General features: G+C 29.7%; 1 protein-coding gene across 3 annotated transcripts in view; it reads right to left on the bottom strand.

Annotated features, from left to right (window-relative positions):
* Positions 1-18,104, bottom strand: part of LOC108686359 (neurobeachin) — a 215,386-nt gene that overhangs the window by 95,621 nt on the left and 101,661 nt on the right. For 2 of the 3 annotated variants that reach the window (XM_018191626.1, XM_018191625.1), the window contains exons 1-6: positions 4,026-4,102; positions 3,792-3,938; positions 3,516-3,623; positions 2,719-2,859; positions 2,056-2,201; positions 1,756-1,969 (exon numbers count right to left, since the gene is read on the bottom strand). In XM_018191626.1, coding sequence (XP_018047115.1) covers positions 1,756-1,969; positions 2,056-2,201; positions 2,719-2,859; positions 3,516-3,623; positions 3,792-3,938; positions 4,026-4,052 — 783 coding nt within the window. In that variant the 5' untranslated portion in view covers positions 4,053-4,102. Of the gene's footprint in view, positions 1-1,755; positions 1,970-2,055; positions 2,202-2,718; positions 2,860-3,515; positions 3,624-3,791; positions 3,939-4,025; positions 4,146-4,239; positions 4,367-5,240; positions 5,363-6,572; positions 6,669-6,806; positions 6,908-7,119; positions 7,247-18,104 lie in introns of those variants that run through there. The other variant, XM_018191627.1, reaches the window with a different exon arrangement.

Here is an 18,104-nt window from a genome sequence, read left to right on the forward strand (position 1 = left end):
ATGTAGATACAACATAAAAAATATATAATCATTAAAATATTATCGGATATATATTTAAATTATAATGAAAAAATAATTCTCTATGGGTAATATTCATAGTTCATTCTTATTTTAAGACCGTTACTTAAGTAATGTTCGTCTTAAGATGCTAATACAGTTCTCTGATTGGTTCATGACATCTTAAGACTGTACTCAAGACAGTTTTAAATATAAGATCTAACTATGAATTTTGGGCTACATGTGTGAAGAAAAAAATAATATACAAATATCAAACAAGAGTTATTGAGTTTACGGAAACAATTGGAATTGATAGTAGATAAAGTGCAGATAGTATTGCTGTTACGAGCAACAATAATTAGTGATTTATATGAATATAAAACATAATATAAAATATAGTGCAAATGGATATTCGTGCATTTATATCAACTGATGAAAAAACTCGAAAAATAATATCGAAATTTAAATTTAGGATATACATATATATGTATTCTGAAAATCGGAAAATGTGGTTCAATTAATTGCATAAATATTTAACATAATTATTTTATATTGCAAAAGAGCAAGAAATGCATCGATTTTGTGTATTAATATAGTGTATTAATATTATATTATTAAATTAATATTAAACTGCAAATAAATTAATCATATATTAAATGTATGATTAGTATTTAATTAAGTAATATAATTAATTATGCCGTTGGGACAACCTATGACAATAAAAAATAATATACCATATGATAGGATTTTGATGATAGTGCATATTTGAAGATAGAAATAATATAACTTTTCATGATATAGCAGAGATAGACGAAGATTCTTAGCGTTGCAAAATAAGAATTATGAATTTTGATGTAAAAGCAACATTACGAACAAAATACTTTGCGTAGCCTTCTTTTAAATTCAGGAAGCTCAAAAGTCGGTAGATTACATGCGATCCGAAGTTTAAATAGCACAATAATTAATCGAAGAAGGCGAATAGGCATGCTCGTAACAGGATTGTAGAAGAGCCTTTAAAATTGTATGGAAATGCATATTAAACACATACATTAATATATACATAGGATATTTGCAAACATTTCGATAGGAGCAATTGCGATGAAAGCGTAGAAGCTATTACATTACATAGCAGAGATAATGCAAATTAAAGGAATAGGATACATCGATATTAATATTTTAACGAAATTAAACCAAATTGAATATAATCCATGCATATAGGGATAAATAAAAATCACTTGAAAAAAAGGTATAGCTAGATGTGCATGGATGAAGAGTTTTTAGTTTACGAAAAACTTAATCAACAACTAATAATGTTAAACACATAATCCTCTTTTCCTACTATTTATCAAATAAATGTTATGATGTGACTAAATCTACAATGATTAGTAATTTCATTTTTTTCTATCAATAATTTTCTATCCTATTTTCAAATCTTCTATAAAATTGTTTTACTTAATTTTTATATTGTAGGGATTATAATTTTTACTCTAATTTTTCTAAATCTAATAAGCATCTTACACTATCGTCAGCTAAGATAATCGCAAATTGAATCAAATATAATATATTAAAATTATAATTTAAAAAATTTAATTATATATTTATATATTTTGTATATTCTTTTTAGTTAAATTATATCAAATAACAGTAAAATGCCACTATCTTAACTGCATATATACCACTATAAATATATCGTTGTATTTATCATATTGAAACGTCTAATAAATACTAACAAATAATAATTTGTTAATAGATCGGTACCTGTTTCAATAATAAATCACTGTTTGCGCTAAGACAAGTCACTAAATGTTTCGTGAGCTCCAAAAAGGATGCAAGAACTTCCGTCGTGAGATGATCTCGACTGGCTTTCTGTAGCATAAAACTTATTACCAAAAATCCTCTGTTTTGTACCATATGTTGCTGAACGGTTTGAGAACTCTCCACTAAGTCGCAAATAAACCCGAGCAATTTCGAACTGAAAAATAATGTCGATGTTTCTTCTAAATTCCTTCTATTTAAATGCACGATTTTCCAAAGTGGTAACTATTAATAAAGCTTTACCATAATGTGGGATCGCGCTTAATGTCGTTTGGCGCTATGCAGTCATAAGGCATATCCAGCTGGGAGAATAATGGGAACAGTACTTGAATACCACCTATCGAGTTTAACGTGCTGTGAATAGAATGTGTTATGATTGCCTTGACATCCTGAAAGTCGAAACACAAAAATTTCTTACTTATTTTACACATTTGTTTTATACATATTTATAATTCATTACTGCTAAAAAAAGTGACAGAAAGTGACATAAATAAAAAAACTTGCATTTCTGAAATAATGAAAGAAAATCAACCTAAAGACTAACATATTTTGAAAAAACAACATAGATATTTGTTGATACATTGCTTAAATGAAAAAAATGTTACAATTTTGATAAAATATAAAATATATAATAACAATCCTATACTAAGATTATATTTGACTTTTGACCTTTTGAAAATTCATGGAATTTTTCAAATAATACTTTATAATTAAAAATTTAATGGAAAAAAGTGAAGTTGTTCCAATTGAGAAATAATATTTAAAAAATGCTCTGCTGAAAAATTGCTAATTTTGAGATGTGTCACTTTTCCATTAATACGATGATGTTTACAATAAAAGTAAATAAAAAGTGTATGTAATTCTGTATATCTAGTACTAAATCTCTATTAATAGAATAAATTATACCTGTAGCATGAGGGCGTGCGGTGTATGTACAAAATAAGAGACATTGCCTTTCGGTGCGCTCTGTAGACAAAGCTGCGAATCTGTCGCTACTGGATTGTACATGAACACAATTGCATTCGATAATTTTCCGTCGTAAAGTACCTGGAATATTACATGTAAAGTAATAAATTAATAAATCTTCTGCACAGAAAATTTTCAATACTTATTGTAATTTACAATATATTTATGCTATAACATAAGTGCATTACGTTATTCAATCTTACCAGGGTGTAAACATCTTGGATACTAACTACATAATATAAATAAATACACAAAAATCACATACTCGAAAACAATAATTCAATACTACTCCATAATTATACTGCTACTTACTACTAATTAGAGGATACCGATTAGCATCAAACGAAATCGTATAACAAAATTATACGATGTATAATGTAAAGATGCTTACAGAAAAAGTACTTTGCACATTATTAAATTCATTCTGCAATATCTGTTCACTAAGAAAGATAGGCATTCCAGTAAAGAAAGAATAACAATAAAAAATAAAATAAACATAAAAATAGGTGCATTTTATTAATATAATAGATATAAGATTCATAGTCACAGATAAATCGACTTTTCCAAAACAAATAATATCAAACGAATTGATAAACTTATCAAACAATTGCAGAGGCCATCAAGAAAATCAGTGATCGTAATTGGATAATTACCTTAGATGAACTCGAACGCAGTAACAGAATAATTAACAAAATACAAATAATATGTTAACGAAAAAATAAAATCAAAATGCTTACAATTTGCATACTTTGGTCCACCATGCTCGTAGAGAGATCCTGCTCACTCACCCTTTTATGATTGTCAGGCAGATTCAGGTAGCACTCATTGTCGAAACGAAACTGGCTCTGCGCGTGGATCGTAAAAGCGATGATGAATATTCGTTCACAAATATAAAGTAGAAAATATCAGCGTTTGATTAACGATTCATACATGTATATCTATAGCACGTAGCAACGGTAAAAAATAGAGAGTGACAGATATAGAGAGAAAGAGTGAGAGATGTTATAGCGTACCTTATATCCCGGCCCCAATCTATGCATCGCGCATATCTGATGCGTTGTCAGCGCTTCGCTGAATAAATATATTGCACTCATTTGTCCGCAAAACACGCGCTCTTCGTCCAGTTCGGGGGTTGCTCCAATGTAACATTTGTCAAAAGGCTGTAAAATGACATTACCATTTTTTTTTCTTTAAATTATTATTGGCAAAAGAAAATTATTAATATAAAATATATTTGCAACACTCACATCATTCGTCGAAACGTGCCATGTCATTTCTGTACTCGACGCCAACTGGCCATTGACTAAACACTTAATTTCACTTTTTGTCCACCTATTGTATATATACACTATCGCGACCATATACCACTGCAAAAAAAAAACAAAAATATTTTTTTCGTATAACATATAAAAATTTTCGGTGCACATCGATATAAATCAATTTAAAAATTTAATAGTGTACCTTTCGTGGCTGAAATTCGTATTTGACACAATGTTGGAAGCCCTTGCCTTTTATTTTCATTGAAGTCAGGACTAAGCAGTTGCCTACGAAATGTGCAGAATATCCTACTCCCTTGCTTGTTTTAAAGCTAAAATAATAAAAGAAAAATACTTTAATAAAACTGTCTCATTAGATCTCAAATGTGCTTATATTTCTATCAATTTAATATATGATTATTGTAAAACATGATTATCATAAAAACAAATAGTGAAAATTATATATATAAAATAATTAAAATTATTTCTATAAACAAATAAAATTAAAATAAAATAGCAAGACAATATAAAATAAAATAAAAAATATAATAATTTATTTACAGATTTTCGATACATTAAGATTTTTTAAAAATATCAATTGATCATACTATTATCATACTATTAAATTGCTTGTCAGTTTAATTTGTGATATTACTATTTAATTCGGTTGCGTTTTTAAGTTCGAAAAATCAATTCGGTGCTCGGTTCAAATGACTACGTATAAATTCACATGAAGATATTTAAGCACCTAAGATCTAGCTTCGACCGTTATATAGGCATTATCTCTTATTTGTTGTATATTCACATTATCTTAAATAATTTTATTATTATACTATATAAATATTATTTTTGCAAATGTATGCTGACAGAATTACGCTTAATAAGTCCAATCGGAATTTCTGAGTGCTTTCCTCGAAGTTTTCGAAAATTTATCCCTCATCCCTTGTTCCTCATCTCTTATCCCTTCGTCCCTCATCCATTTGTCCCGCGTTCCTCGTCTTTCATTTATTTGTTCTTTATCCCTCATCCTTTCGTATTTCATCCCTTCGTTTCTTGTCCCTCTCTCTTAGACCATTATCCCTTGTCTCTCGCCCCGTCCCTTGTTCCCCGTCTCTCGTTCCTCAATCCTTGTCTCTCGTTCTTTAAGGCTACCGCTCTACTTGGAGAGAGTACTTTCGTAAGGGTACTTGATGTGGAAGCACTTACCAGTAGAGGTACGGTTTTTCTCGTTCGATATTAACAGAGTTGATGGGATCTAGACGGAACCATGTGGTAAAGGTAAATCCATTCTCGTGCGGCCACTTTGCAAGCGGCGGCAAAACAATTGCCTGTAGGAGACAAGATATGATGAAAATATTTTATGTAATTTCAGCGAAACATAATATTAAATACAATATTCATTATTTAATTTATTTTCAATTTTTTGTAATATTCTATTATTTTATCTCGTTTTTACGATATTCGATGCATAAGTAAAATGGATAATAATATAAAACAACATTAGAAATGCACAATGGAAGTTACGCTATTTCTATTTTAATTTTAGTTTCTATTTTCTTGAAATGATTATTAAATCAAATATTATCAAGCAAATAATATTTTATCTTATCTTCATTAACAAAATATGCAATATTCATTACGTTTCACGTATTAAGTTTTTTCAACTCTCCAACAAACTTTTTTTCAAAAAATTGTAGCAAACTCAGAATTGCATATAATTTGACATAATTTAATTACTAATTATGCATAGTTTTATGGAGCGTTATAATATTACTACGAAGCAAAAAGCAAAATTATAACGATGCTAGTTATTGATATATTTATGCTTAACTACGGCTCTATAATATGCATGTTTTTTCAATAATATAATTAATTAAAAATGTGTAAATATACAAGAAATATATAATTAATAAAATATATAATTAATAAATGAAGATACAAAAAAGATGAAAAACTGTCATTATATATTGTTGTTTGACGTTATTAGCACGGTACATCTTATAACAAGTAGGGCAGCTTATAACTTTAGTTTGCAAACTTCATTAAGATTACTAATTCAAACTATGTCAAGTACCATTTTTGAAATAATTAGAGAGGAAATTAATATCTAGATAATAAAAAAAAAAAAGTTTATTACTTCTTATTAACTACAAATTCGTCTTATCTATAAATACTCTTTCTTTTTTTTTTCATATAGACTAAATTAGATAACTATATTATACATAAGATGACATTAAATATATAATAAAAAATGTTTGAATTGTATTAAATCTAATATTGAAATCAAAATACTTGATGTATTACAATGAGCATTTTTGATTGAACATATATACGCAGTAAATAATGTTCAGTAATAATGTTCAGAAAAGTTTCTTAGCGTGATTGATTTCGAAAATGTAAACTGATAGCAGAATCTTGCGACGCAGGGTAAATTCTTTTATCGGAACTTTGATCGAGTTTAGAATCGAACGATGTCCTCTGGGACGTCGTAAAGTATCTGTTCTAAGGTAAAGATGAACAAGAAAGAAAAGAACTTACCGACCCCTTCTTACCGGGAAAACTGAAAAACACGTCTGGCCCATTTCGCTGCGGCATTTGGCGGAGGACGTTTAATAGTTTCGCCGAATGTCGTGGCTATAAAATGTAAATGCTACTTTAGTAATTTTGTTGTCAGTGTAATGTATTCATTTAATATATCTATTGAACACATTCTTGCAATAATATTTATCTAAATTTTCATTTCATTTACAAATAAATCTTAAAAATTCTTACCCACTTTCCTTTAACGGATTTCATAGCACCGAACAAAAGCTTCAATTCTTTCACCGTTATGCTATAGCTCGCTAGCACTCCAAGCATATCGATTAACAAATCTGTTACGGTATACAAAAACATTTAAAAAAGTATATTAAAGAATATATAATTAGTTAAAATAGAAAAAAGTAGCAAGTTTCTATGTCATGATATGTAATTAATGTCAATATGTATGGTATTCTGTAAAAAATCTAGATTTTTGTCATATTAGAAAATTAAATTATTTCTACAATCAGTGATAATATAATGCTCGTTAGAAATGCTTACTTACCGGCAACAACAGTTTCCGCACGAGATAATCGATGCAGGACATGTTCTATGAGACTCACATCCGTACATGCTTGTAAATTTCTAACGCTTTTTCTTAGGATCGCAATAAAGACGCTCCATATTTCAGCCTGAAACAAAAATATGGCACGTTTATCAATTATTTGTATTTATGAAAGAATTAGTAATGTATAAAACACATGATATCTTCTTATTTATGATATCTTCTTATTTATGATATCTTCTTATTTAATAGAAAAATACATCTTTATTCTATATTTAATAGTGTCAAATTTTAAATATATGTTTAAAATGTTCTGGAGTATGTTATAATATTTTTGTATTATTGTACAAATATATAAAACATAAATATGTGATTAAAATTTATTTAAGATTGTAAAGAATAACTGGATAATTCAACCGAGCAAACTCAACAATTTGATTCAAATGGAATTTCATTATGCATAATTACCTATATTATCATCATAAATCATCTGCTAAAGTCATATAATAGTCAGATTGAAAAATATTAATTAAAATATTCCATGCATTTATTAATATTCGCTTGTTTGCTAAAAATACGCTTCTATTAAAACACATTAGCGTTACCAAAAGAAATTTTATTAGCTTTAATTTTTAATTTCCCCTTTCTGTTAGAAGTTATATACATAACAAATAAGAGTTATATTTAAATTATATATTACTTGTAAAATATAAAAGATTTAATTAAAAACATATTTAAGAATTTCCTTCTATGCTCTCAAATATTCAAAATATCTTTCAAACATTTTATATTCAATACATTCAATTTGTCGAAATAAGTTAAAATTACATTTAAATTTGTACCAATATTTTACGTACATGCTGTAGAAATGACACATCTTTTAATATAAATAAATTTCTATTATTTAATATTTTTATTAACTCATTTTATTAACTTTTCAATTTAATATCATTCATTCGGTACGATCCGATTCAATTAATCAAATTGTCTCAACACAGACAGAAAATCCAGTAATGTCTTTGTTATAGATAATGGCTTGCCAATTACGTCCAAGCAAAAACTTGGAGAGGTTCTCAAGTGGAATAGTAGTGGTTTTACTTTACGCAGCGAATAAAGGATGGCTTAATAAAACCACAAGCTTATCTTATGAAGAAGAAATTAATGCTCTAAAGAGGTTTTTTGTAAACCATCGCGAATAATTCACTTGGACATTCCAAACAAAGCAATATGGAGATTCCTGTCTATGGAAAGTGTCATTTAATATAGTTAAATAACTATTTCCAGCTATAATAGAAAACTGAGACTAAGGGAAGTTCAAGTCACACAGTAAGATATTAACACAGTACTATACACAGTTACTATAGTAACTATTTCAACATGCAACCGGCGCTGTCTGGCGAAAGTGTTTATATGGCGGAGATCAACTTCCGATGGCTTTGTAGCAGTTTATCCTCAAATTATTATACTCCTGGATAGCCGGACGACCGCGCACAACTGACGCGACGCGAAGGCAGACCGTGTACCCGCGTAATCCCCTACTGATATGCAAGGTAGGCCACGAAGCGAGATAACTACGGAGTGCGGGGTAACCGCCGAATAGCGGAGAAATCCCGAAAATGCCGCTGGAATTCCCCCAGTCGGAATTTCGGCCTCGCGAGCCGGAGTTTTAGCGAAGAGAAGTTATGGGCATTCGGATAATTCCAGAGTAATGATCTCGCGGCTATACACCTTGTCGGCTTACTACATCGAAGTTGATGAATCTGCTCAGCGTGAACAAAAAAGTGATAGAAAGAGGCAGGAGAGAACGAGAACGAGAGAGAGAGAGAGAGAGAGAGAGAGAGAGAAAGAGAGGGAGAGGATAGAGAATAATGTCGTAGAAGCTTTCAGCTGTCGCTCGACCATGATAAATTGCTCTGAATCGCGAGAGCAATGGTTAGTCAAGTTAATCTTCGAGTTAGATATCTCGTCTTCGCACTAAAGACGATAGATACTGCTTATCTATCTTGCTACTTATCCTCTTAGATGTTAGCACTTGGACAGTGTCAGAAGTACAACCGAATTTACAACTATAAATATTAAACACAAATAAGTGAAAAGAGCCATATTCGATTAAAATAAGTCGTGATGTCTACTAATATATAATATTTTTGTTTGCTTGAACAAGTTGATTGAACTGGAACTGGATTGCAAAAATTTATGCAAAAATATTATTAAACACCAAAATCCTCTTTGATTGAATATAGCTTTTTTCATTCACATATGTATTAAACATTTCTCGATCTATTTCACTTAATTTCCTTTATAAATATTACATATTTAATATCAGTTTTATATAATGTCAATTTTTCGGAATATGAATATATTAAGAATGGACGAACGAAAAACTTCTAATTATATTAAAATTCTGATTATATCTGAGTATATCTGAACTACAGAATTATAATAGATTTAACCAGAAAATTCTAATTTGTTCAATTTTAATCAAAATTCCAATTAATGCAACTCTTTTTTCAGTGCAAGTAATCGTAATCGTTTAATTGCTTATACAATCCATAAAATGTTTTGCTTTCAACAAGGTTTTCAAGCTTAGTTAAAATTTGGGAAACATAATTATACCGAGAAAAAAATGAAAGTTATTGTCGATACTTTTATTAAGGCTTGATTATCTTGTTAATTTATAGTTAGATTTTCATTATCTGGTTAATTTATAGTTAGACTTAACCTGATATTTTATCCAATAGGCTTTATCGATGTCATAGATGAAGCTTATTTGGTAAAACATCAGAAGTTTAATCATAAGTTAATGAAACCAGAAGCTTAATCATCAGATAATGAAAAACTGGATCTAAGGAATATATTAAATAATGTGATTGTAGTCAGAGGCTCATAGTAAAAGAAAATGTGTGAAGTCGAAAATATTCATAATCATATTCATTCAAATATATTCATTCAAACTGAAAAAAAAATTTATTTATTTCTGATGAATATAAAAAATATAAAAAATATTCATATTCGTATTCATATTCATTATTCATTTTTTATTTTTTCGAATATTGAATACCTCGAACATACTATTTGGAAAAAAATTTTTTGATCACACATGTACATATTTTTTTATTAATTTAATTCTCCATACATTATTTATATTTTTATATGCGATAAGAATAAAAATAAATTAAAGCGTAAAACATATGCAAAATTCTCTATAATCGCTTTTTTTCTTGTTAGAAATAAAAGTCTGAAATCTTTCTCCTTTTTATATCTGCGAATATTATTATAATTTTTCTTTTATATTTCTTTTATTTATTAATATTTTTTTCTAAACTGACATTTTTATTTCTTTGATAAAAAAATATTATTGCATTAGTAAAAAAGATATTGAAATTAGTAATATATAATATTCGAATTAAATAGTATTTTTTAATTATTTCAATATGTTTTTGTGATATCCAATAGTATTTTTCTATAAGAGAATTATTCTGTTGTATTATCATAGCTCAATATCCGAATATACGATTTACGCCTTCACGAAATACTCGCGTATGAATCCACAAGAAGAAACGGCATAGATATACAATAATGCAATACTTACGAATCGTCAAGATAGCGTTGTTATAAGATGGCGTTGTTGATTCACATTGATCGTCAGAACTCCGATGTTCGCCGAAATGACCTCGTAGTTGTTCGTACACATGGCATCGTGTCATCTTGAAATTTGAGGTTACGAACATATGCGAAATAATATATATGCGTTGGATTATCTATAAGATTACATTTATTAACGAAAACAACGATCACGCGCGACGCATATCCGAGCGACTCGTTTTACTTGCGTCCGTCCTCACTTCTCCTATCAATGGCTCACTTCACACGTTCGCACGCTTTTCAATTTGCAAGTTACGGGTCACGTGTTGCTTCAAACGTAATTTGCCGCTTGCAATGATTCAGTATTACATAAAATTAAACAAATAATATTGAGAAATTATTGTAATAAAATTTGTAATTAAAAAAAGATTTTTATTTCTATAATATCGATATAAGGATTAAAGTAAATAAACATACACTGTATTTTTTAAATTATAAATGCATAAAATCACTTTCTCTTTTCAGAAATAAGACTCTTCTTTTTATTTACAAATTTTATTACAATCTTTTTTTTCTCAATATTATTTGTTTAATTTCATGTATAATACTGACCGCTTCATTGCAAACAAATTACGCTTGAAACAACACGTGAACCTGCGGCATAATTTTCAAATTGAAAAGCGCGCGAACGTGTGAAGTGAGCCGATGATAGGAGGATCGAGCGAAGTCGAACGCAAGTAAAAATGACACTCGGGCATGCGTCGCGCGCGCTCACTGTTGTTTCGTGTTTTCGGTAGTGAAACAAACGTAATTTATAGACAATCCAATGTTATTTCGCATATGTTCGTGACCTTAAGTCTCAAGATGATGTGATGCCCTGTGTACGAGCAACTACGAGGCATTCATCATTGCGGCAAACATCGAGTTCCGACGTGAATCAACGTGAATCAACAGCGCAACCGCCATTATCCTCACGATTCATGTGAGTATTGCATTATTGTTTATGTTGATGCTATTTCTTCTTATGGTTCAAACGTGAGTATTTCGTGAAGGCGTAAGAGTATTCGGGTGTCGAGTTGTGAATACGACGTGATAATATATGCATAGGATGCTCCAGACAAATCACCAGGAGCAGCTGGTTGACCGAATACGCCTTCTCGTCCGTCTTCCAAGTCGACGACGGCTTTCGTCTTTCTCTCTCCCTCACGATCGTCGTAATGAAATGACAAATGGCCCAGCAGCTCGAGCTGATACTCTCGATTTGTTCGCGCGGAGAAATCGCAAACTACGATAGATGCGAGAAAAGAAAATACTTTATAAGTTAGATCACGGCGTTAAGTAGCGACTGTAATTTTAATGACAGAGTCGATTCTGTTACAGTCATGCTATTATATTGTCGTTACGCAGCTTTTTATCATGTATATGTACAAAACTGCGCATGATAAGGATATCCGTTATTGTCGTTATGGAATAGAGATCATAGTCACCTCTCCGGTTTTTGTTGATTCCGATTTTTGAAACGATTCGCTGACTTTTCGGCTGACGGAAAGAATCTCCGATTAAAATTTTATCAAAATTTTAATCTTGTTTTTAAGTGTACGCCATTTTCCTTCGATTTTTAAAAAAATCTCTGACAGAGAGAGAGAGAGAGAGAGAGAGAGAGAGAGAGAGAGAGAGAGAGAGATTGGATCAACAACTTAGAATTAATTTTTAAATGATTGAAGCATATACATAATTAACAGCGATTTCATAATGATGAGAAAAATGGTCTTGTTGGATTAAATAGTAATTCTAAGTGAAATAAAGTGAAAAACAGACGAATCAGTATTTTCTGATTAAGTCTATTAGAATTCTAGTTGAGACTTCTGATTAATGTAATTATTCTGGTAAAAATAAAAATTTTAATAGATTTACCAGAAATATTATATCAATCAGAATTCCAGTTATCTCAAGAATTCTAGTAAACTAAAATTTTAATAAATTTAATTAGAAATTTCTGATTCGTCCATTTTCAACCAGAAATTTTTTTCAGTGGATAAATAAGGATTTTATTCTTTATTTTAACATATCAATTTTTTTCCTTAAGCGTCATTATTCATTTTCGGTTTTTATAAAAAAAGAAAAGAAAAATACAAAAAATATGTAAAAATAAAACAATCCCGAATGATAGCGAAAAAATGAACATTAAAGAAATGAACATTCTCTTTTTTTCAAGCATTAATTAGCTTAATAAGATAGAAAGATTCTCGGATCTCTCCATCCAATCAACAGACTTAAAAAAATTGACGAATGTAATATTAACTTTATGTTTGATGAGAGAATTTTTTTTAAAGAAAGTAAAATAGTATATACATTTAATTACGTCAAGTGATTAGTGATAAGTAATCTCTAATTAAATAATAATAATCTTCGGGCGAGGAGAAGAATTTGACGACTAAATCTGTTGACCCTGTTTAATGAGAATGCTATAAGAAGCTAATTTCGCCACGTATATTCGAGAAACGAGAAACACTAAAAGAAATTTTGATTAATTCGCACGAATCAATTGTTGTGAGAAACGAAACCTTGAGAAAACGAGAATAGATTTATTTTTGTAGTATTCTGTAATTCATGTATTTCATTCTGCTTTGTTTATAAATGACCATCATGTTTTTCCCCGATGTATAACATCCCATTTTAACAATTCAATAGCATGTGTTTTTTCTCGAAAAAGCGCCAGCCTGAATAAACCAACGTAGTGTAAGGGCAAAAATAAAATTTTAATTTGAGTAACACGTCACCTCGACAGCGGATGCCATATAATAAATTTAATATTGAAATTGTTTCTATATATTCGTTACGTCGAATACAAATATATCGATGTGGCGAATGAACGGAATGCCAAAAATCTCATCATTTAAATCAGACATTTTGTTTTTCTCGATAATAAAAAAAAAAGAGAGATAGGAATATTGGTTATTTAACGGCAATTTAATGATTAATGCAATTATTGTAGTCTTCGAAATTTAACAGCGTTATATTTTGAAATATTGCAAAAATAAAAGCATAAAATAATGAAAATATTTCAATGACTATCATATTTTTTAAATTTATTTCACTAAGGCAAAAATAAAAAAAGAGACTGAAAATTAATAGTAATAATCTTTTAGGTTTACTAATTTGACCATCTTTGATTAGCTCGATCGGTTGATCAGAGTATAGATTAAGTATCGATTGTGGTTGATCAATTCTGCTTAATGACAAATATGATTGATCAATTTTAATGGAACAATCGATCGATTAAGTTAATCGGAGATGGTGACACCGGCTCTTGGAGAATCTATTTAAAGAGCTCTATTCAGATTCCAAGTGCCATCGAGGTATCATTTTATTCTTATATATATTGTTCACTTAATGTTAAACAAGAATAAAATGATGCATGAAGAGCACTCAGGTGGGAATCTGAAAGCGCTAGAAAGTCTACATATAGGTAAAAAGTAGTCTATATTAGAAAATAAATGCAAAAAGATATTACAATATTGTAAAATCTGAATGTAGTTTTTTTTGACAGGAATTAAATTTGAAATTTTTATTTTCTATTATTTAGGATTAAATATATTGCAATATTTTTAGATAAAATGCGATATTAAAATATATTTAATGTAATTTTAATAATTACATTGCAATCACGAAATAATTTCGATGACACTCTGCTATATAATTTATTCGATATTATTATAAAAAACATTAATGACTGTTTAATTATATCTTCCATCAGAGGGATTTTAATGGCTGACTATACGCATAGTAACTATTAAACTATTAAATCATCGCATGCATAACATAAATACATGCGTATCTTGATTTATTTCTAGTTAATATTAATGTTATTACAATAAAAAATAAGTTATCCTAACTTTTTGGATAACTTATTTAAGATTGTTTATCAAGTATTTAATTAATTAAAGCTTACGCTTACGACGTTAAGCATTGTGCGATGTTAATATAATGTGTATATTACATAAGATCATATACATATAACACGAAGACAATGATTCGTGTACATACGTAACCATCCGACCATAATTTACGAGGTTCTATTACTAGTATTCGCTGATAGCACTTGAGAGAAAACATAAAGACAGCTCTATCGCGGTTTTCCCATGAGCCTCTGCTTCCGCGAATGTTTCAAGCGTGATCCTCGGAGGTACTCTGGAGTAGGATAATCCTGCATAATATGGAGGTTTGCGAACCTGTAAAATCCAAGTACCTCGCGCGCTCGTGAATAATTCGTTGCACGCGAGCGTCGTTAAGTTGCAGCATCGGAAATTTAATGACCTCTACAAGAAAAGTTGTTGTTGATGTCAGTAAAGATCTTGTAGAGACCTCAGGAAGAAAGTACATATCAAAGTAGATTTTCTTTTCTTAACACGTATTCGTGTTGTACACTATTAAATATCAAAAAGGAGCAATGGTAATCTAATCCCTTGGAGTTAGATAACATCTTGTTACTTTTAATTTTCATGTGTGTAAAACATAAATCAATTCATTTCTGTGACTTATAATTTCAAAGTAAACAACGTTCGTGTTATGTATTTATAGTTAATAATAAACTAAATTTTAGTTAAATTTGATATATTTTCCTGAATTATTTGTGAATGAAATTTAACTTCGTTGTTTTAATTAAATTAATGACCTTTTGAGTACAAGCCATAGAAATAATTAAAAATAACTTACATTAGTCAAATTATAATTTGACGTTGTGAACTTAACAATGTATTTGTGATATATAATACTTCTAAAGAAATATTTGATATATGTTTTTATTTTTATTCTAGTCAGAGAAAATTACTATCTAAAAAATTATAAAATTGTTTCGGAGGGGCTACAGAAGCTAACTGTGACTAATATTCTGGCGAGTAATTGCCAGTTTAATTTCGTTCAACACTGGCTACGTTGTAGCGAATTATTTAGAGTGCACGATCGACTTCTGAACGAAATTTGGTAAGTTATCCGCTTTATCTGCATCTTATTATCATTTCTTCTCTATTATCGATTTCTCAAATGATTCTAATTTTTCCTAAGCCATCTCGAAAAAGTCTCTTGAGATTGCTAAAATTAGATCCCCTGACGGGGAGTTTCGCAGAATCACGTTTCCTGCGGGATCGTTCAATTTCACCACGACTATCCATTACGCTACATTAAAACGTACTCGTTGGTTTGGTGCGTACCGTTCAACGATTGTGCCGCGCTAAAAGCTACCAGTGCGCGGCGTAGCATGGCTTTTAGAGGTGGCTACAACGTTGAAAAGATAGGAAAAAAGAGGCGAGAACCTGTGGTTTTTCGCACTTCGCCGAGTGTGAAAAACATCCCTTTTTGCGCTCTTTCATAAGTTCGTACACAGATTTCGTCCTCGAACTGTTGGTAGATTAAATTCAAATTGTAAATACGATAGTAAAGTTAAAGTGGTTTCCGAGTCATAATATTCACTTTTGTTAAAGAAAGAGCAACTTTGAATTTATCAAAGATTCTGCAAACAAATGGGAGTCTCGAAAAGTATTCCTTTTTTTATTACAATATTGAAATCAGCGAAGAAAGAAGCATAAAAGTATTCACAATGAATTTAAGAATAACACAGCAGTCCGAACTAGTTGGTACGTTAAAGAGCAAGACTGAGTTTGAAGCATTTATACCGACACTAATTAATTCGTTATAGAATCAATAGAGCTTTTCGTCCAGGATTCCATTTGCACGGCATTTGGTCCGCTTCAAGTCTCAATCCATTTTCTCTTCTTCGTTTCATTCTTTTTCAGTCTTCCGAGCGTCGTTTCGCAGTTAAATTACAGATTATTCGAAGATAATGATGACAAATGAATCAGTGGCTGCATCATTATATCTTTCATTTTCCAGATTGTTCTTAGATTATCACGGACTATTGTATTGTTATTGTTATGTTATCCATTTATTCAGATTTTCTCCTGTTAAGCACAAATGCATTGTGTAATAAGATGAATAAGATTAAGGAATAAATGTAAGAATAACACTTTATTTTATATTCAATACTCTGTGTACATTGTATTCCAATATTTCTATTTCAATTTTCATAAAATTTTAATTGTTTTTACATAACTTGTTATCTTTGATAGTTCATAGTATTTCCTTCCAAATGAGCATGCAAATGAGATTATTTATTTATTTAAACATTTATTGAAATAGATAATTTTATAAATTTATTCCAACAAGATACGTAAAATGTATAATGAATTTATTGTTTAATGATAAGAGATTAATTGCCAACGTTCAATTAAAATGATTATAAGCCATACATGATTATAAGCTTCGAGTTTTCAATCTTTATAATATTCTTATTTTGAATTTCAATGTAATATAAAGAATAAGTGACAGTAATAAATATAATTGTGGTTGCGGTCGAGAATGTATCAAAAGTGCTTGTGAGAGCGTGGACTACTTAAATGCAGAGCGGAAGTTCCATTTGACGAGAAACACGTAAAGTGTTTATGCCGCAAAAGGCCTGTCCTCAATCGCTTCTTTGAATTTCAAGTCCCTCAAAGGATCAGCTTTTGGTTAGCGGCCAATTCAATTGAATTTGAACCGTTTAGCATGAGGTTTCAGTCGTGGTATTAGGTTAACCGTGCACCTATTTGGGTCTACTGTATCAAAGGAATGAGAGTACATTTTCATGAGAAGAAAAATGAAAGTATTACATTAGTAATTTTCCAATGCTCATACAATATTTCAAATTGTTTGAAAATTGGTACTGATAAATAGATACATACAATTGATGTATATTTCTTATACATAAATAAGAGGAGAAATGCTATTTTTAATTAAAGTGGGTCATCGAAGCTTAACTTGAACCTTATTGTTAGTAGTATTTATATGTGGATATACAAATACAATTATTAGTTCTATAAGATTGCGCTGATTCAATTTATTGACGATTAATTAATTTATATTGTTGAGATTATTATTTTATTTCACAGTTATGTTTCAAGAACGATAAATTGAATCAGAGCATAGTTTTCTAGAACTAACAATTGTATTTGTATGCTCACATATGAATATTACTAAGCACCAAGACCAATTTTGACCTAACATGGCATTTCTCCTCTTATTTGAGTGTTTAAACACTTCTCAGTCTATTTCACTTAATAATTGTTTCTTATACATATTATATTATTATTTTGCAATCAATTGAATAATAATTAAGTGGCAATTAAGATTAATTTGTGTTATCAATGTATTTCTCTAAAATTAATTTTTAAATTTATATAATCCTCATGGCTCATGATCCATAATGCTTCACGTTTCCTTAAAATATGTACACATTAACTTCACGCAAAAGTACCAATTTTCATTCTGCGGATGGATAAAGTAAAAATATTATGTCAACGAATCTG

Source organism: Atta colombica, unplaced genomic scaffold (genome assembly GCF_001594045.1).
Source record: "Atta colombica isolate Treedump-2 unplaced genomic scaffold, Acol1.0 scaffold176, whole genome shotgun sequence".
Lineage (NCBI taxonomy): Eukaryota > Metazoa > Arthropoda > Insecta > Hymenoptera > Formicidae > Atta > Atta colombica.